The 21,137-nt window shown below is 37.2% G+C and overlaps 2 protein-coding genes and 1 long non-coding RNA gene across 3 annotated transcripts in view; 1 reads left to right on the top strand and 2 right to left on the bottom strand.

Annotated features, from left to right (window-relative positions):
- Positions 1-2,559: 2,559 nt before the first annotated feature.
- ATCAY (ATCAY kinesin light chain interacting caytaxin) overlaps positions 2,560-21,137 on the bottom strand; it is a 168,948-nt gene continuing 150,370 nt past the window's right edge. Inside the window, exons 11-12 of the mRNA XM_075352540.1 lie at positions 6,779-6,814; positions 2,560-6,650 (exon numbers count right to left, since the gene is read on the bottom strand). Of these exons, the coding sequence (XP_075208655.1) occupies positions 6,617-6,650; positions 6,779-6,814 (70 nt within the window). The 3' untranslated portion in view covers positions 2,560-6,616. The remainder of the gene's footprint in view (positions 6,651-6,778; positions 6,815-21,137) is intronic.
- On the bottom strand, positions 13,087-15,529 carry LOC142293525 (uncharacterized). The gene is made up of 3 exons (XM_075337828.1): positions 14,804-15,529; positions 14,555-14,715; positions 13,087-13,276 (listed from the first exon to the last, which is right to left on the bottom strand). Exons 1-2 carry the CDS (start codon positions 15,524-15,526, stop codon positions 14,701-14,703), a joined length of 738 nt encoding a protein of 245 aa, XP_075193943.1. The 5' UTR covers positions 15,527-15,529; the 3' UTR covers positions 13,087-13,276; positions 14,555-14,700.
- Positions 18,083-19,699, top strand: LOC142293514 (uncharacterized). Its single transcript, XR_012751291.1, has 3 exons — positions 18,083-18,145; positions 18,234-18,394; positions 19,574-19,699. It is a non-coding gene; the product is annotated as an uncharacterized LOC142293514 (long non-coding RNA).

Here is a 21,137-nt window from a genome sequence, read left to right as displayed (position 1 = left end):
GGAACTTTCAGCTATGGCCGCAGCTTAGCCGAGTGACGTCACCGCTGATCGCAGTTTAGTCTTTGCCTGAACCTCACAGTGGGCAGTCATGTCCTATGGTGCTCATTGAGAGCTTCAGCTGTAGCAAAGCTGAATCATCCTGCGACCTTGTGTGGATTATGTTGGACCTGTAGGGGCGTTTTGGAGGTTAATAAAGAGGTAAAAGAGAGTGCTTTGTTGTATTTAAAATAAAGGATTTTTTGAATGTTTGTGTTTATTTACTTTCACTTACAGATCAGTGATGGAGGGGGGGCTCAGATGCTTCCCATTACTAATCTAGGGCTTAGTGGCAGCTGGGGGCTGCCATTAACTCCTGATTACTCTGATTGCCACCGTACCAGTGCAACGGGAAGAGCCAGGTCTAGCGCCAAAATTGACGCATCTAATGGAGGCACCACTTCTGGGCCGTTAGATGGCTGCTAATGTTAGGTTGGAAAGGGTCAAATAAACATGGCCCTTCCCACCCTAATAAAATCAGCCCCCAGTTGTCTGCTGTACCTTGGGTGGTTTTAGAAAAATGAGGGGGACTCCAGGTATTTTTTTTTAATAAATCAAATAATTAAAAAGCATGGGATCCCCTCTATTTTTCATAACAAGCCAAGGTACAGCAGACAGTTGAGAGTTGTAGCCCGCATCTGCTGCTGTTCCTGTGCTGTATATGAAAAATAGGGGGGACCCATGTAATTTTTCTTACCAAAATATAATTCAAAAAACAGCTGGCCAAGCTAACTATCTATTCTATGTTCTATTTTTTCTGTCTGTGTTAGCTATCTATGAATTATCCTATCCTATCATTTTGTTTCTACTTTAAAAAATGCATAAAAAAAGCATTAACAAAAACGCGTCAAAATGCATGTATTCTTTCATGCGTTTTTTTGGGCCACTAGCTGCATTTCTGTGACCACAGTATAAAAAGATGCACTCAAGATGGAGCGTGCGGCCATAGCCTAACAAAGGGATTTATTATTATGCAGTATGTACACGTCCTTTTTGGTACAATATACAGTATCAAAGCCTTCCACACATGACTTAAACCTCTTGTCGGTGGAACTAATTTCTGACAATTACAACCCCTGGCAAAAATTATGGAATCACTTGGATCTGAGGATGTTCATTCAGTTGTTTACTTTTGTTTAAAAAAAGCAGATCACGGACATGGCACAAAACTAAAGTCATTTCAAATGGCAACTTTCTGGCTTTAAGAAACACTAAAAATTCATGAAAACATAATGTGCTAGCCAGTAACGGTTACTTTTCAAGACCAAACAGGGTTGAAAAAATTATGGAATCACTTAATTATGAGGAAAAAGTTATGGAATCACCCTGTAAATTTTCATTCCCAAAATGAACACCTGCATCAAATAAGATATGCTCATTAGTCTGCATCTAAAAAGGAGTGATCACACCTTGAAGAGCTGTTGCACCAAGTGAATTGACATGAATCATGGCTCTAATACGAGAGATGTCAATTGAAGCAAAGGAGAGGATTATCAAACTCTTAAAAAAGGGTAAATTATAACGCAATGTTGCAAAAGATGTTGGTTATTCACAGTCAGCTGTGTCTAAAATCTGGACCAAATACAAACAACATGGGAAGGTTGTTAAAAGCAAACATACTGGTAAACCAAGAAAGACATCAAAGCGTCAAGACAGGAAACGTAAAGCAATATATCTCCAAAACATGGAAATGCACAACAAAACAAATGAGTAACGAATGGGAGGAAACTGGTGTTAATGTCTGTGACCAAACTGTACGAAATTGCCTAAAGGAAATGGGATTTACATACAGAAAAGCTAAACAATACAAAGATGACTGCCTGAAGAGAACATGTAAATTTCCACAGTCATTGATGATATGGGGCTGCATGTCAGGTAAAGGCACTGGGGAGATGGTCGTCATTACATCTTCAATAAATGCCCAAGTTTACATTGAAATTTTGGACACTTTTCTTATCCCATCAATTGAAAGGATGTTTGAGGATGATGAAATCATTTATCAAGATGATACTGTATCCTGCCATAGAGCAACTGTGAAAACATTCCTTGAAAGAAGACATATAAGGTCAATACCATGGCCTGCAAATAGTCTCAATCCAATTGAAAATCTTTGGTGGAAGTTGAAGAAAATGGTCCATGACAAGGCTCCAACCTGCAAAGGTGATCTGGCAACAGCAAACAGAGAAAGTTGGAACCAGATTGATGATGAGTATTGTTTGTCACTCATTAAGTCCATGCCTCAGAAACTGCAAGCTGTTATAAAAGCCAGAGGTGGTGCAACAAAATACTAGTGATGTATTGGAGCGTTCTTTTGTTTATTTGTTTTTCATGATTCCATATTTTTTTCCTCATAATTGAGTGATTCTATATTTTTTTCCTCCTGTTTGGTCTTGAAAAGTAACCGTTATTGATTAGTACATTTTGTTTTCATGATTTTTTTTTGTGTTTCTTAAAGCCAGAAAGTTGCCATTTGAAATGACTTTAGTTTGGTGCCATGTATGTGATCTGCTTTTTTTAAACAAAAGTAAACAACTGAATGAACATCCTCAGATCCAGGTGAGTCCATTTTTGCCAGGGGTTGTATTTATAACCCAATCATTTATATTACAGATAGAATAAAATAGTCTCTGGCTTTATAGCTCAGTGTTGGCTACAAAAATCAAACTGTACAGATACATGCAGCATAAGAGAAGTGGATAGTTGTCAATGTCTGCACAAAAACATACAAAACAAGATTATATATAATGATATAGAACCAATAACAAAACCTTTACACTTTCTAAGCGTTTATTCTATATTTACAGTTGCTATATAATGAGTGTAAAGAAATTCTGCAAAAAATGGATCCATACTGCCCTTGTTGAGTCAGGAAAAAAAATAGTCAAAAAATATTAGGGGGATTTATTCTCAATTTACATAAACCAAAGCATTAGATCAGGAACAGTTGAGTATCCTATTTTTGTCAACCGCTGTAACCAATGTAGAAAAGATGTTGCAATATTTAATATCCTTGACACTAGAGTTAAGAAGATAATTTACAATCTATGGACACCTGTCACAATGTGACAGTCACTGTCGCCTCTTACTGTCACGGTCGCCTCTTGGTGAGGTTAGTGACAGGCTCAGGGTCTCTGTTATTATCCAAGGCCTTACACATTAAACATATGGTTTTCTTTTGGCAGTCACAGCCACGGTTAATGTTTGTTTTTCTTGCTGGCTGCAAGCTCATTAATTCTGCCCAGATGTTTCCTCTGATGACCACTTCTGGCCTGGATAAAAACCCTCTGCTCACAGAAGAGGGTGCTGGTTATTTAGTTTAGTCTGAGCCAGACCTGGAGGTGGTTTTTTGCTGCTGTCACTACCGCTGTCTATTGTATTGGAGTGTGTGAAGGTAGCTTGTGTTGTTACTTCTCCTTTCTGTGTTTCCCCTCCCTGTACACCTTTTGTTATCCTCTATGGTTGGTATTTACTTACACTTTGCCAGGATAGTGGCGCTATCACTTTATAGTGGTACAATAGATAAATTCTCATATAGACTTATATCGTCTCTATATTTTCTCACTAACCCTGTGTGTTGGCATATAGCCATTATTCGCCGTTTTTACGCTGTTTTCTCTTTCCTCCCTTTTCTCCATAGACACGTTGATGTTTACCGCTGTTTCCATGGAGCTCCGGGTCTTCTAAACCCTATCTGTTCTGTTTTACTCACTGCGCATGCGCGCATTTCCTTGTTTCACTGCGCATGCGCATTATACACTCCACCGTGCGGTTCACTACACAGGAAATTACCCATTAAGTCCCGCCTCTCCAGCTTATAAACCTCACCGCGATTACGTTCTCACACACTCCACCGCTGATCACCTATGGCACAGGTAACACCACGTTGCTCCTTAGCGTCTTATTGTTTCATTATCTATGGGTTGTTTTGTCATGCTGTTTAACTCTTCACCTCACTATTTTCCTAATGCATCTTGTTTCCTCTCCTTCTTGTTTTCCTCCTAGCCACCTGCATAGTGGTATTACACCCCTTCCTCTATTAAGAGTCCATTATGTCCTCTATTTTCTATATTGGGGTAATATAATTATGATGGTTCATTTTTTTATGTTTCCATCTTATGTAATTGTATCTCTGGTCTTGTCCCATAGATTGTTGTAGAACATCCCCCTATCTCCTGTCCTTGTCCCTGATGGTAAGACTCCCTTCCACAACCCACCACCCGGGGGGAAAAGCAAGGACAGAATTGGAAAACTCCACAGACAAACTGACAAACAGGGGTACAACAAAAATCACTCACATCTAATTCCAACAATAGAGGACAACAAAAGGTGTACAAGAAGGGGAAGCAGAGAAAGGAGAAGTAAAAACACAAGCTACCTTTACACACTCCAATGCAATAGACCACGGTAGTGACAGCAGCAGCAGAAAACACCTCCTCACATCTCCAGGCCTGGCTCAGACTAAACTGAATAATTTTATCCAGGCCAGAAGTGGGCATCAGTGGAATCACCTGGGCAGAGTTAATGAGCTTGTAGCCAGCAAGAAAAACAGACATTAACTCTGCAACTGCCAAACGAAACCATACATTTAATGTGTAAGGCCTTAAATGATAACAGAGACCCTGAGCCTGTCACTAACCTCATTAAGAGGCAACCATGACAGTAAGAAACGACCATGACAGACTGTAGGATAACCAGGGACAGGGGACTCCTATATTGTCCCTCAATCTAGCTGACCCTAGGCTACCTCTAACCTCAGGTTACCCCTAATAGAGGAGATGCCTGATTCCTATGCCTGACTATTCTTCTGATCAGAACTAATCTGTTCCTCCCACCCAGGGAAGAAAGGGGCAGGAGTGTGAAAACAACACAGATAAAGACAGACAGGGAAAAAATAAAACTCAGACACACTGCAAATTCATAGGAGCAAAAAGTAAGAGACAAAGAAGAAAAGCAAGAGAAGTAAGGCAGCAACTAAAGGATAACTAGGGTTAACACCACAAATGCTCACACCAGTAAAGTACTACAACCACCAGTAAGTCTGGATCACAACACCTCACCAGACCAGTATAGATTAGCTATAGCTGGCATTAATGGATTTCTCCAGCCAGCATATATAGGAGGGGAGAGAACATGACTGGCTCCCCTACAGCATGTGATTAAAGGAGCTTAGAAGTGTCCCAGCATGGATTAACTCTTGCTAGCCTGCCTATGAACTACAAGTCTGTGGGTCTATGCCCGAGTCTCTCTGCACTGATCACAGACATCAGAGAAGTTAGAAGGCAGAGTGCCTGAATCTGTAGTCTCCACCAATCCTGATGCCGCTATGACAGTTGCCGATGCTTGCAATAACCTCCTTGTGACAATACTTTTAAACATAATATATAAGTAGGTACATGAAAACATTACTTAAACATTGAAAACAATGTTAATAATATAGCTTGTTTGTTGCACTGTTGATTGGAGGGAGTCAGTTGGGCTGTTCAAAGTTTAGCTATATTGTAAGAAACCATATAAAATACATTGTTTTACTTTTATTACCCTAAACATTGTATACTGTTTATAGATGCATTTACAGTTCAGCTGGTTACTTTAACAGCTTACATACAATTTCATAATAAAACCCAGCAGGATTTTTGTGTAATTCTGAACTATAATATAGACAATAAATCAAAATCAGAACAGATAAGTAATGCACTGTGCAGTATATGCTAAGTTACACAACATATTTTATGAAAAATTTAATATGGATTTTTTAAACGATATCCAGGAAAACACACAAAATTATAATTTATGTGCAAGTTGCTGTACATATTTTATGTTTGATCATTTTACACAATTATGAAATTCAAATAGAAATTATAGACTTAATATACAGGAGATAAAGTTGTACTTCAAATTACAAATGTTTTGTTTTTAGTTCTTACAAAAAGGATTTTAAGGATAACAGTTTTTGACTTGACTTTTGTTAGATGAAAAAAAGATACTTGTATGACGCCAAATATTGAAAGGACAAATACTTCCTTTGCCCTTTAGTTTCATAGCTTTAATTTAAGGAAGTTTTAAAAGTGATCACAATGCTCCCAAAGTTACCAAATAGATATGAATGAGCAAGTATTCAAAAATTCTTTTCACGGATTTCCCAAGATATGAATCGGCTTCATATGTTGCAAACCTTGTTCTTGACGATTTCCATGTTCATTCCCAAAATTCTTTTAACGTTTTGTTTTCCCAGAAGACATTTCTCTTCTGTATCTTGTTATATATAAAGCATGTTCCATCATTCATTATAACCTTGAGAATCCTTAAGTTGGCATACATGCATGAAGGAAATGTACTACATGTTCAAAAGCTGAAAAGTTTCGGTATGCTCATTTGCTGTCATTGGAAGGAGAAACAATACTTTAAGAGTAAGAAGGGTACATTTAATTCACAGAAAAAAAATGATAATACACAAAATTTCTGACTTGAGAAAAAAAAAAATTTTAGCTGCTCAAAATCTTCTTGATGGGGATCTTGAATGGAAGATTAAGGATGGTTTCATGGTAAAGAGGTGCACAAAAGCCATCTTTTTTGCAATGTTTCATTTACAAGACAGATCTTCAGCCTGTGGAATACTGGAATAAAATTAAATAATTATTCTATTTTATTAGTAGTCTATATTAAATAAGGTCAATAACATACATGTAGAATATTCACAATAATTACCTGGCATATTAAAAGAAATTTTAAATACAATCCCTACCTTGTAGCTTCCATATTATCTTCTTTTTCTTTTGACCTATGGTAAAATAGGAAGAATTCTTAGAAATTCCCAATACTTCAATGATGTATTCATGTTAAAAGGAGTGTTTGCATAGATTTTATTATGTTATTACTTGATTAATCTGCAAAATGAATAATTGAATTCAATGTTTATGATGCTGAGATATATTCCATTTGTCAGTATGTTTAACATTTACATGACATCTCTGTATGACATTTTAGTAAAACATACAAAATCAGATGAGAAAATAAGAGGTTCCATTTCTGCATTTTCAATAAAGAGCTGACTGAACAGTCAAAGCCAAAAGTCTTGAATATAACGCAAATTTTGATTACAGTAATAAGCATTTCATCGTTTTTTAGACAAATCCATCAAATTTATACAAAGACTCAATTTTTACAGCTTTGACCCCTAATTTTTCAAGACTTCTGCCATTCACCCTGTATTATGGATATCTGCTTCTGGGACAAACCCTGATGACAGCACATTCTTGCCTAATCAGTGTTAGACGTTTACCACAACTGCTGTCTTTTTGTTTGTCCATCTGCTTTTTGAGGGTTGACCACAGGTTCTCAAAGAGATTGAGTTTCTTTACCATGGCTGGGACCTAAGGGGTAAGTTTTCGTCTTGTGGAGAGTGACAAACCAGGTCTTACAAGCCAGTATGAGGAGACTTAAATGCCTTGCATGCTTCTTTGGTCAAGTAAATATGCAAATTGCCTCTTCAGAGAGAAAGAGGACTTGACTCTAGTGCCACCTATTGGAAGTAGCAATCCTAAAAGTCAATATCAACCCTTTAACAAGTAAGTCCTCTTCCTCACTGAATAGGCAATTTGCATATTTAATTTCCCAGAGGAGCATGCAAGGCAATTAATTCACCTCATACTGGCATACCAGACCTGGCATGTCACTCTCCACAAGGAGAAAACGTGCCTCTTAGATCCCAGTCTTAGCCTCTTACCTAGCCAAATCAGATCTCATACTTTGCACTGATAAGGGATAATACCCCAAAACATGGTGTTAGAAAATTGAGATTCTGGTTTGACTTATATCCTAAGTCATATGACAAGACTCGTTAAAGGGTCAATATTGCTACTTTTAATAGGTGGCACTAGAGTTCTAGTCTTCTCCCTCTCTGAAAAGGCAATTTGCACATGTACTATGGCCAAAATGTCAATGTATTGTTCACCAAGCCACTTAGTTCTCAACTTTGCCTTCCTCATACTGGAATAGCATTTAGAGAAAATAACTTCTCAGGAAGTCATTGTACTGCAAAGGACTAGGGTAAAGTTACTTTCTCTGATGCAGGCTCCTTCAGACTGTTTGGGACACCTGGAAGAATAATTGTCCAGCGAAGAAAGAGCGAGCACTATCATGAGTGCTGGGTTAAGCCAAGAGTAAAGCATCCAGAGATCATTCATGAGTGGGGGCTTTTCATCCATGGAGTGGGCTCACTCACAATTTTATGACATTGCCATGAATAAAGAATGCAATATAAACATCCTCTAAGTACAAATTCCTCCACCGATTGAGGAGCAATTTGACCATGTCACAAGGGAACAATGATAGCTAAAATGGCTGGGTTCAATTTTGAAAATACTCTCAAAGTAGGAAAATATCTGCATTCAGTGCGAGGCCTAAACAAAATGACCAAAAGGAATGGCAATACAGTAAGCAACAGAGGTACAGGACGCAGGCTGATTCCAATTTCGGTTCAATGTTGAAAATACTCTTAATTCATGACTTTCAAAGTGAGAAATATTCTATAGGCAATGCGAGGCCTAGCCAAAATGGCCAGCATGCATTGCCAACAACAGATGTACAGGAGACACTCTGATTCCTGTACTTCTGTTGTTGGCTGTTTTGCCATGCCTCCGAGTCGACTAGGTAGGTATAACGCCTGGGTTCACAATCATTGTCTGTGGGTGATCCACTGCCTCTTCCCCTGTACTACGTGCTGGTCAATCCCCTGTCCAGGATGCCGGCGTGGATGCCTCCCCCCACCTGTCTTTACACATTTGCAAGCACCATCATTAACCACATACACTTCCTTTTTCTAGCACAGTGTCTAGCTGTCTCTGCCCCAGGCCTTGGAACATAAGTTGAAATATTACTTCATTTACCATATGCCCATATAAATTCTATTTCCCCACAGAGTGGTTCAGCTTCAAACATAGATACAAAACACTATGGTTTGGTTTCATTAATTTCCCAAACCAGAAAAAAGCTATAGAAATCAATATCTCATTAAAATAGTTTTTATTTCAAATATCAAAAAAATATATTAATACATACAATAATAAAATTTCCAAAGGAGTTCCACTTTAATACAACAGGGGACACGAGGGGTTAATGAAAAATATATATTAATTATACATATACATAAATTTTAATAAATTATTTAATAATATATATCTCCCAGTGAGTGATCAGTCTGTTCTATAAATATAATTAAATATGCATATAATTAGTGTATAATAAATACGCATAAATATCTCTGGTTAAAATTATTTCAACCATGTGAACCAATCACTTTAAATAGATAAATAAATAGAAACCATATAATAAGGTGTATAAAAATAAATAAATAAGTAAACTGCACTACTTATAGAGTGCTTAGTTTTATATAATTATTCTCCAAAATTTCTATGAAACAAGTGAAAAAACATATAATTTATTCAATATGGTTCACATCGCTGAGGATTCCCCAGAGATACTCAGGCTCACCACTTCCATATGATCACTCTTCATGCATATATTCAAGCAGACTAGTAGGCTATAATATCTAGATCACCCACAATTGAAAGCTCAATGCTAATTAAGTGCAATGTGCAGGATACACGCTGCTTCCTGATATAAGTGACGGACCAGCCGTATTCACCATAAACACATGGAAGGCATAAAACCCGCACAGTACTTACTTAATTCCCTCCACGTCCCGTCACCCAAACATGTTTCGCCTTTTCTTCTTCGGGGGGCATATGTTTTCAGGTGAGACTATGGTCTTTTTATAGCATGTCTCCTATATGACAGCATTGCCTACAGCTGTGTAATGCGGCGCATGGTTCAGGTCATGGGGCTAGATGGACAAATCACCCCCGGTCAGTGAAGGTTAGACGCACGCTGCGTTCCATTAGTCAGCAGACAACGGAGGCCCCGTAGTGTCATATTATATCACTGATCGGAGGTAATAGCACCGCGACCGAAAGCATGCGCTCAACACAGGAGGCAATGTCGGCATCAAGAGATTAAATGTGGATATTCTAACGTTTAGAAAAAAGTGCTCCTATTTGGGATTCATACAGTTTACATATGATTACCATATCCACGCATACTTGGTTGCATATATAATAGGATACATATTAATAGAGAGTCTGTCATTTGTATCCACGCTAAATCATAGATATATTAAAGCATCATTATCACAAATGTGTCCAATAAAATATATACCCCATCATCAGCACAAACACAGTATGAAGCATATAAAATCCATACAAAAACACCTCACATAGAATTGCAGAGATGTATAGCCGATATGTAATAAAATATACTATATATATATTGAAACAATGATTGTCTAAGAGTTAGTTATAGTCAGTGCAAATTAGTGGTGAAAAGTGTGTTAAAGTGACAGTAATAGGAATTTTTTACAAAAATGATATACAAAAAATTCCTGCATTATTATAATAGTCTATTGAGAGAAAAATATAAATAAATAAATATCTGTGCACACTATCCAAACAAACCACATTATTATGGTACGCATAGATATCATGTCACAGATAAATCATTCAGAAATTATTATGATACGTGAAACAATAAATATACATATAAAATCACAATGTACTGTGTGAGAAAAAGAAAAAATTATTAATAAAATGTTAAGACAATTTATAAAATTATTAATGTGCATGACGTGTACATATAATTCATGCGAATTGTCCGTTATGGCAATCCAAGGATTGTCACAAGGGGCAATGCGCACGGTTAATTCTATAACAAAAACTCCCAATATTTAACAAAACAATCAGTTCCTCTTGACTTGATCACGATGTTCATATGGATAGATATGCAGACACCTCTCATCTCATACTTAGATCCAATAGAGAGACACGAAATACTAAAATTACAAAAAACAGAATTAAAATCAAAATAAGATTAAAATTGCTAAAAAACCATACCCCACCCCTAAAGTTTCTCTCATCATATTTACAGGAAAGCTCCAAACCCCATACTCTCATTTAATCCCTGAGGACTTAATGCACCTAATCTAAAAATCCACCGACTCTCAACTCGGGCCAAGGCTTTAGCCAAATCTCCACCTCTGAAGCCAAGATCAACTACATCAATTCCCCTGAATTTCAACAAATATGGATTGCTGTTATGTTCCTTCTTGAAATGTCTAGGTAGTGTTTTTAGTTGGGACTCATCTTCACACGTTTTAGCTCTTTCTATATCTCGGCAGTGTTCCCGGATCCTTATTTTTAGTTCTCGTGTAGTTAGGCCCACGTAGATCTTATCACATGGGCACTGGGCATGATAAATAGTTCCCTTAGTTGAACATGTAATATGTTTACGGATTTCAAAGATCCTGGAACCATCAAAATTAGAGAAGGTTTTAGCCTTAACTGTGTTGGCACAAACCTTACATAGGCCACAGGGAAAAAACCCTTGAGTTTGTATTGTTTTTAAATTGTTCTTTGGATTCTGGAAATGACTATGTGTCAAAGTGTCTCCCAAGTTTGGGCATCTTCTAGCCACAACACATGGCATTTCAGGTAATATTTTCTTCAGGGCAATTTGAGAAACTGTGGAAACAAGAAGCGCAATAGGGTCTTACCCGAGTGATGTTAAGGTGAAATAATAGATATCACTCACCCAGAGAGTTGTGACAGTCACAACTACTATGCAGGCAAAAAATTCCCGGCCAAAGGCAGCAGCACCCAAAATGGCTGATAACAGAGAATGGTGAAGTAGGGCTTGCACAGCCGCGCCAGTGACCACTCTGACCAAAGAGAGTTAATGTTCCTTTATTTCATCTTTAGGTCGACGCGTTTCTGGAGTCTCTGCTCCCTCCACCTGCAGAGCCGCACACTAGATATATAATACCCTGCACCTACCAGGTAGGTGGATGTGGACAGTCTCAATGACAACGATCAGAATATCAGACTTACATATAAGTTTGGACCAAGAATTGAATTTTTAGACATTTTGATTGATACACTACCGAATGGGAGACTGTCCACTCAAGTATATAGGAAAGACACAGCAACTAATACTTTGTTGCATGCGGATTCTTCTCATCCTCAGAATACCATAAAAGGGATACCAATAGGACAATTCCTGAGAGTCAAAAGGATATGTTCGGATGAAACTCAATTCTTTCAACAATCTCAAGAACTATCACATCGGCTATTGGAACGTGGTTATAGCAAGAGATGGATCAAAAGAGGATATAAGAGAGCTGCACAGACATCCAGAAATCAAGTGTTATATAATGTCACCCGCAAAAATAAAGATAAAGAAAATAATCAGGTACGTTTTATAACTGGCTTTCACAACCAATGGCAGCCTATGAGAAAAGTCCTTATAAAACATTGGAACATTTTGCGATCTGATGCTCTCCTGAAGAAAATATTAACAGAGAATGGTGAAGTAGGGCTTGCACGGCCGCGCCAGTGACCACTCTGACCAAAGAGAGTTAATGTTCCTTTATTTCATCTTTAGGTCGACGCGTTTCTGGAGTCTCTGCTCCCTCCACCTGCAGAGCCGCACACTAGATATATAATACCCTGCACCTACCAGTGCAGAGACTCACAGTCCCCACCGTGGATATGCCCCATCATAAGCCATGGACTTCCATAGCCCCCATCCTAGAAGTGCCCCCACAGTCCCCACCCTGGATGTGCCCCATCCATCCTTCCTACAGTCCCCACCCCCCATCCCCACAGCCCCAGCCCCTAATGTACACTTGCTTTGGCAAAACTAATTTGTATTTGGTCCTGCCAATAAAGCTTATTTGATTTGATTTGATTTGATTTGACTCCAGAAACGCGTCGACCTAAAGATGAAATAAAGGAACATTAACTCTCTTTGGTCAGAGTGGTCACTGGCGCGGCCGTGCAAGCCCTACTTCACCATTCTCTGTTAATATTTTCTTCAGGAGAGCATCAGATCGCAAAATGTTCCAATGTTTTATAAGGACTTTTCTCATAGGCTGCCATTGGTTGTGAAAGCCAGTTATAAAACGTACCTGATTATTTTCTTTATCTTTATTTTTGCGGGTGACATTATATAACACTTGATTTCTGGATGTCTGTGCAGCTCTCCTATATCCTCTTTTGATCCATCTCTTGCTATAACCACGTTCCAATAGCCGATGTGATAGTTCTTGAGATTGTTGAAAGAATTGAGTTTCATCCGAACATATCCTTTTGACTCTCAGGAATTGTCCTATTGGTATCCCTTTTATGGTATTCTGAGGATGAGAAGAATCCGCATGCAACAAAGTATTAGTTGCTGTGTCTTTCCTATATACTTGAGTGGACAGTCTCCCATTCGGTAGTGTATCAATCAAAATGTCTAAAAATTCAATTCTTGGTCCAAACTTATATGTAAGTCTGATATTCTGATCGTTGTCATTGAGACTGTCCACATCCACCTACCTGGTAGGTGCAGGGTATTATATATCTAGTGTGCGGCTCTGCAGGTGGAGGGAGCAGAGACTCCAGAAACGCGTCGACCTAAAGATGAAATAGGCATGCAATTCAACAACAGATCCATCCCAGATAAACAGGATGTCGTCTATAAAGCGCATCCAATGATGTATATTCTTGATACCCGGGATGTCATTGTCAAAAAATATTCCTCTTTCCCATGCTCCCATAAACAAATTTGCATAGGATGGGGCACATGATGCCCCCATAGCTGTCCCTTGAATTTGTTTATAGATGTTTTGATCAAAAGTAAAGACATTATGTGTCAATATGAATTCCAAAAGAGTCAAAATTAGTCCAACCATTGGTTTCTCTAACGTACTGTGATTAAGGAAAAGCTCTGCTGCTTTAATGCCATCCTGATGTCTAATAGAGGTATATAGAGACTCCACATCGGCCGTCACTAATATCATGTTCTTATCTAGTTGTAAATCATCTAGCTGACAAAGGACCGATGTGGTGTCTCTAATATACGATGGCAATTCCCCTACCAATGGTTTTAAGAAAAAGTCAATTACGGAACAGATAGTTTCACAGAGTCCACCCTTACCCGATACAATTGGTCTCCCCGGAGGGTCGTAGATGTTCTTATGTATTTTAGGTATCAGGTACAGGGTGGGCAATCTTGGATGTAGTTCCGTAATGACATCAACCATTTTTTTAGGAATTGTCCCCTCTTCATATGCCTGAGTTAAAATATAGAGGAGTTCATTTTTGAATTCAGCCAGGGGGTTGTATCTCAATTTGGTATAGCATTTTTTGTCATTTAGTTGTTTGTGTGCCTGTTTCATATATAATTCATTAGGCCACAGCACAACATTTCCCCCTTTATCAGCGGGCTTGAATTGTATATCATGCCATGTCTGAAGTTCTAAAAGAGCAGTCCTCTCTTTTTTGCTGAGATTAGACATTCCTCTATTTTCAAATTGTTTTTCCAATTCCCCTGAAACAACTTTAATAAATACGTCTATAGCAGGTACTGAACTAAGAGATGGAAATTTTTTTGATTTATTAATTAAGGACATTGGAAATTTACTTACTGAGGGTTCTACACTTTCATCAGCGAGTTGTTGTAGTATTTCTACTGCTTCAATTTCCTCTTTGGTGTCAAAGGGTATCGTATCATCAGACTTCGCAAAAATTCTTTTAAATAAAAGCTTTCGTCCAAAAAGATGCAGATCCTTTATTATTGTAAAGAGGTCTGGTGAGGAAGAAGGAGAGAATGAAAAACCTTTTTCTAACAATGTAATATGTGTCTGGGAAAGCACATGTGAAGAAAGGTTAATTACCTTGGGTCGATCTCTCAAATTCATTCCAACCTCTCTGTCAAAAATATTGTATTGCCTCTTATTCATTGGTTGTTTTCCTTGCATCTTCCGTTTTTTAGGGATCTCAGAGATGAGGGATGCTGTTTCATTGTCAGAAATAGAGGAGACAGATGTAATAGAACCTCTCTTAGTTCCTTCCTTATTCTTACGAGTTTGCCAATGAAAAATATTATTTTTCTCAAAATCCGAGATGTCCCTCTGATATTTAGATGCTTTACTAGCACTGATGTTCTTCTCCCATTTTTCAGAATCCCTAGTCATAAGGACTGAAAATTCCTTAAAGGCATCCTCATCCATCTCTGCTTTGATGCTCTCCTGCAAGTTCTTTATTTCCTCCTCAAGTTTTTGGAGAGTAGCAGAATTTTTGTCAATTATGATCTTAATAAATTCTAGTGAGCACGTATTTGCCGCTTCCATCCACCGTTTAATCAATACATCATCTTCTAAATCAAATGTGGGATAAATCTGTATCCTCAAGCCTCGTGGTACAATTTTTTGATCCCAGTAATTTTCCATGGATGTTTTTGTCCACCATATTTTGGTTTGTTTAAACATTAAATTCCTGTATTTCTTTGTAAGCTCCTTTGATGAGAGAGACGGGTTAGTGGTTGTATAAGTAGAACTCCTACTGAAAATATTAGTAGCTTTGGATTGCCAAGAGGTAAGTTTGGCTTGTAGATCCATTTTGAAGTGGGCTATCTGTCATAAACAGAATTAACAATTACTTCATTTACCATATGCCCATATAAATTCTATTTCCCCACAGAGTGGTTCAGCTTCAAACAAACATAGATACAAAACACTATGGTTTGGTTTCATTAATTTCCCAAACCAGAAATATCACGTATCATAATAATTTCTGAATGATTTATCTGTGACATGATATCTATGCGTACCATAATAATGTGGTTTGTTTGGATAGTGTGCACAGATATTTATTTATTTATATTTTCTCACAATAGACTATTATAATAATGCAGGATTTTTTTGTATACAATTTTTGTAAAAAATTCCTATTACTGTCACTTTAACGCACTTTTCACCACTAATTTGCACTGACTATAACTAACTCTTAGACAATCATTGTTTCAATATATATATAGTATATTTTATTACATATCGGCTATACATCTCTGCAATTCTATGTGAGGTGTTTTTGTATGGATTTTATATGCTTCATACTGTGTTTGTGCTGATGATGGGGTATATATTTTATTGGACACATTTGTGATAATGATGCTTTAATATATCTATGATTTAGCGTGGATACAAATGACAGACTCTCTATTAATATGTATCCTATTATATATGCAACCAAGTATGCGTGGATATGGTAATCATATGTAAACTGTATGAATCCCAAATAGGAGCACTTTTTTCTAAACGTTAGAATATCCACATTTAATCTCTTGATGCCGACATTGCCTCCTGTGTTGAGCGCATGCTTTCGGTCGCGGTGCTATTACCTCCGATCAGTGATATAATATGACACTACGGGGCCTCCGTTGTCTGCTGACTAATGGAACGCAGCGTGCGTCTCACCTTCACTGACCGGGGGTGATTTGTCCATCTAACCCCATGACCTGAACCATGCGCCGCATTACACAGCTGTAGGCAATGCTGTCATATAGGAGACATGCTATAAAAAGACCATAGTCTCACCTGAAAACATATGCCCCCCGAAGAAGAAAAGGCGAAACATGTTTGGGTGACGGGACGTGGAGGGAATTAAGTAAGTACTGTGCGGGTTTTATGCCTTCCATGTGTTTATGGTGAATACGGCTGGTCCGTCACTTATATCAGGAAGCAGCGTGTATCCTGCACATTGCACTTAATTAGCATTGAGCTTTCAATTGTGGGTGATCTAGATATTATAGCCTACTAGTCTGCTTGAATATATGCATGAAGAGTGATCATATGGAAGTGGTGAGCCTGAGTATCTCTGGGGAATCCTCAGCGATGTGAACCATATTGAATAAATTATATGTTTTTTCACTTGTTTCATAGAAATTTTGGAGAATAATTATATAAAACTAAGCACTCTATAAGTAGTGCAGTTTACTTATTTATTTATTTTTATACACCTTATTATATGGTTTCTATTTATTTATCTATTTAAAGTGATTGGTTCACATGGTTGAAATAATTTTAACCAGAGATATTTATGCGTATTTATTATACACTAATTATATGCATATTTAATTATATTTATAGAACAGACTGATCACTCACTGGGAGATATATATTATTAAATAATTTATTAAAATTTATGTATATGTATAATTAATATATATTTTTCATTAACCCCTCGTGTCCCCTGTTGTATTAAAGTGGAACTCCTTTGGAAATTTTATTATTGTATGTATTAATATATTTTTTTGATATTTGAAATAAAAACTATTTTAATGAGATATTGATTTCTATAGCTTTTTTCTGGTTTGGGAAATTAATGAAACCAAACCATAGTGTTTTGTATCTATGTTTGAAGCTGAACCACTCTGTGGGGAAATAGAATTTATATGGGCATATGGTAAATGAAGTAATTGTTAATTCTGTTTATGACAGATAGCCCACTTCGAAATGGATCTACAAGCCAAACTTACCTCTTGGCAATCCAAAGCTACTAATATTTTCAGTAGGAGTTCTACTTATACAACCACTAACCTGTCTCTCTCATCAAAGGAGCTTACAAAGAAATACAGGAATTTAATGTTTAAACAAACCAAAATATGGTGGACAAAAACATCCATGGAAAATTACTGGGATCAAAAAATTGTACCACGAGGCTTGAGGATACAGATTTATCCCACATTTGATTTAGAAGATGATGTATTGATTAAACGGTGGATGGAAGCGGCAAATACGTGCTCACTAGAATTTATTAAGATCATAATTGACAAAAATTCTGCTACTCTCCAAAAACTTGAGGAGGAAATAAAGAACTTGCAGGAGAGCATCAAAGCAGAGATGGATGAGGATGCCTTTAAGGAATTTTCAGTCCTTATGACTAGGGATTCTGAAAAATGGGAGAAGAACATCAGTGCTAGTAAAGCATCTAAATATCAGAGGGACATCTCGGATTTTGAGAAAAATAATATTTTTCATTGGCAAACTCGTAAGAATAAGGAAGGAACTAAGAGAGGTTCTATTACATCTGTGTCCTCTATTTCTGACAATGAAACAGCATCCCTCATCTCTGAGATCCCTAAAAAACGGAAGATGCAAGGAAAACAACTAATGAATAAGAGGCAATACAATATTTTTGACAGAGAGGTTGGAATGAATTTGAGAGATCGACCCAAGGTAATTAACCTTTCTTCACATGTGCTTTCCCAGACACATATTACATTGTTAGAAAAAGGTTTTTCATTCTCTCCTTCTTCCTCACCAGACCTCTTTACAATAATAAAGGATCTGCATCTTTTTGGACGAAAGCTTTTATTTAAAAGAATTTTTGCGAAGTCTGATGATACGATACCCTTTGACACCAAAGAGGAAATTGAAGCAGTAGAAATACTACAACAACTCGCTGATGAAAGTGTAGAACCCTCAGTAAGTAAATTTCCAATGTCCTTAATTAATAAATCAAAAAAATTTCCATCTCTTAGTTCAGTACCTGCTATAGACGTATTTATTAAAGTTGTTTCAGGGGAATTGGAAAAACAATTTGAAAATAGAGGAATGTCTAATCTCAGCAAAAAAGAGAGGACTGCTCTTTTAGAACTTCAGACATGGCATGATATACAATTCAAGCCCGCTGATAAAGGGGGAAATGTTGTGTTGTGGCCTAATGAATTATATATGAAACAGGCACACAAACAACTAAATGACAAAAAATGCTATACCAAATTGAGATACAACCCCCTGGCTGAATTCAAAAATGAACTCCTCTATATTTTAACTCAGGCATATGAAGAGGGGACAATTCCTAAAAAAATGGTTGATGTCATTACGGAACTACATCCAAGATTGCCCACCCTGTACCTGATACCTAAAATACATAAGAACATCTACGACCCTCCGGGGAGACCAATTGTATCGGGTAAGGGTGGACTCTGTGAAACTATCTGTTCCGTAATTGACTTTTTCTTAAAACCATTGGTAGGGGAATTGCCATCGTATATTAGAGACACCACATCGGTCCTTTGTCAGCTAGATGATTTACAACTAGATAAGAACATGATATTAGTGACGGCCGATGTGGAGTCTCTATATACCTCTATTAGACATCAGGATGGCATTAAAGCAGCAGAGCTTTTCCTTAATCACAGTACGTTAGAGAAACCAATGGTTGGACTAATTTTGACTCTTTTGGAATTCATATTGACACATAATGTCTTTACTTTTGATCAAAACATCTATAAACAAATTCAAGGGACAGCTATGGGGGCATCATGTGCCCCATCCTATGCAAATTTGTTTATGGGAGCATGGGAAAGAGGAATATTTTTTGACAATGACATCCCGGGTATCAAGAATATACATCATTGGATGCGCTTTATAGACGACATCCTGTTTATCTGGGATGGATCTGTTGTTGAATTGCATGCCTTAATGGACCGTCTCAATGACAACGATCAGAATATCAGACTTACATATAAGTTTGGACCAAGAATTGAATTTTTAGACATTTTGATTGATACACTACCGAATGGGAGACTGTCCACTCAAGTATATAGGAAAGACACAGCAACTAATACTTTGTTGCATGCGGATTCTTCTCATCCTCAGAATACCATAAAAGGGATACCAATAGGACAATTCCTGAGAGTCAAAAGGATATGTTCGGATGAAACTCAATTCTTTCAACAATCTCAAGAACTATCACATCGGCTATTGGAACGTGGTTATAGCAAGAGATGGATCAAAAGAGAATATAAGAGAGCTGCACAGACATCCAGAAATCAAGTGTTATATAATGTCACCCGCAAAAATAAAGATAAAGAAAATAATCAGGTACGTTTTATAACTGGCTTTCACAACCAATGGCAGCCTATGAGAAAAGTCCTTATAAAACATTGGAACATTTTGCGATCTGATGCTCTCCTGAAGAAAATATTACCTGAAATGCCATGTGTTGTGGCTAGAAGATGCCCAAACTTGGGAGACACTTTGACACATAGTCATTTCCAGAATCCAAAGAACAATTTAAAAACAATACAAACTCAAGGGTTTTTTCCCTGTGGCCTATGTAAGGCTTGTGCCAACACAGTTAAGGCTAAAACCTTCTCTAATTTTGATGGTTCCAGGATCTTTGAAATCCGTAAACATATTACATGTTCAACTAAGGGAACTATTTATCATGCCCAGTGCCCATGTGATAAGATCTACGTGGGCCTAACTACACGAGAACTAAAAATAAGGATCCGGGAACACTGCCGAGATATAGAAAGAGCTAAAACGTGTGAAGATGAGTCCCAACTAAAAACACTACCTAGACATTTCAAGAAGGAACATAACAGCAATCCATATTTGTTGAAATTCAGGGGAATTGATGTAGTTGATCTTGGCTTCAGAGGTGGAGATTTGGCTAAAGCCTTGGCCCGAGTTGAGAGTCGGTGGATTTTTAGATTAGGTGCATTAAGTCCTCAGGGATTAAATGAGAGTATGGGGTTTGGAGCTTTCCTGTAAATATGATGAGAGAAACTTTAGGGGTGGGGTATGGTTTTTTAGCAATTTTAATCTTATTTTGATTTTAATTCTGTTTTTTGTAATTTTAGTATTTTGTGTCTCTCTATTGGATCTAAGTATGAGATGAGAGGTGTCTGCATATCTATCCATATGAACATCGTGATCAAGTCAAGAGGAACTGATTGTTTTGTTAAATAATGGGAGTTTTTGTTTTAGAATTAACCATGCGCATTGCCCCTTGTGACAATCCTTGGATTGCCATAACGGACAATTCGCCTGAATTATATGTACACGTCATGCACATTAATAATTTTATAAATTGTCTTAACATTTTATTAATAATTTTTTCTTTTTCTCACACAGTACATTGTGATTTTATATGTATATTTATTGTTTCACGTATCATAATAATTTCTGAATGATTTATCTGTGACATGATATCTATGCGTACCATAATAATGTGGTTTGTTTGGATAGTGTGCACAGATATTTATTTATTTATATTTTTCTCACAATAGACTATTATAATAATGCAGGAATTTTTTGTATATAATTTTTGTAAAAAATTCCTATTACTGTCACTTTAACACACTTTTCACCACTAATTTGCACTGACTATAACTAACTCTTAGACAATCATTGTTTCAATATATATATAGTATAT

Source organism: Anomaloglossus baeobatrachus, chromosome 1, assembly GCF_048569485.1.
Source record: "Anomaloglossus baeobatrachus isolate aAnoBae1 chromosome 1, aAnoBae1.hap1, whole genome shotgun sequence".
NCBI lineage: Eukaryota > Metazoa > Chordata > Amphibia > Anura > Aromobatidae > Anomaloglossus > Anomaloglossus baeobatrachus.
Note: the sequence above shows the minus strand (reverse complement) of the source record. Positions and strands in the feature narration are given on the sequence as shown.

Bases quoted from the DNA above. Each gene is read 5' to 3' on its own strand.
- LOC142293525 (XM_075337828.1), bottom strand. From the start codon at position 15,526: ATGGATCTACAAGCCAAACTTACCTCTTGGCAATCCAAAGCTACTAAT.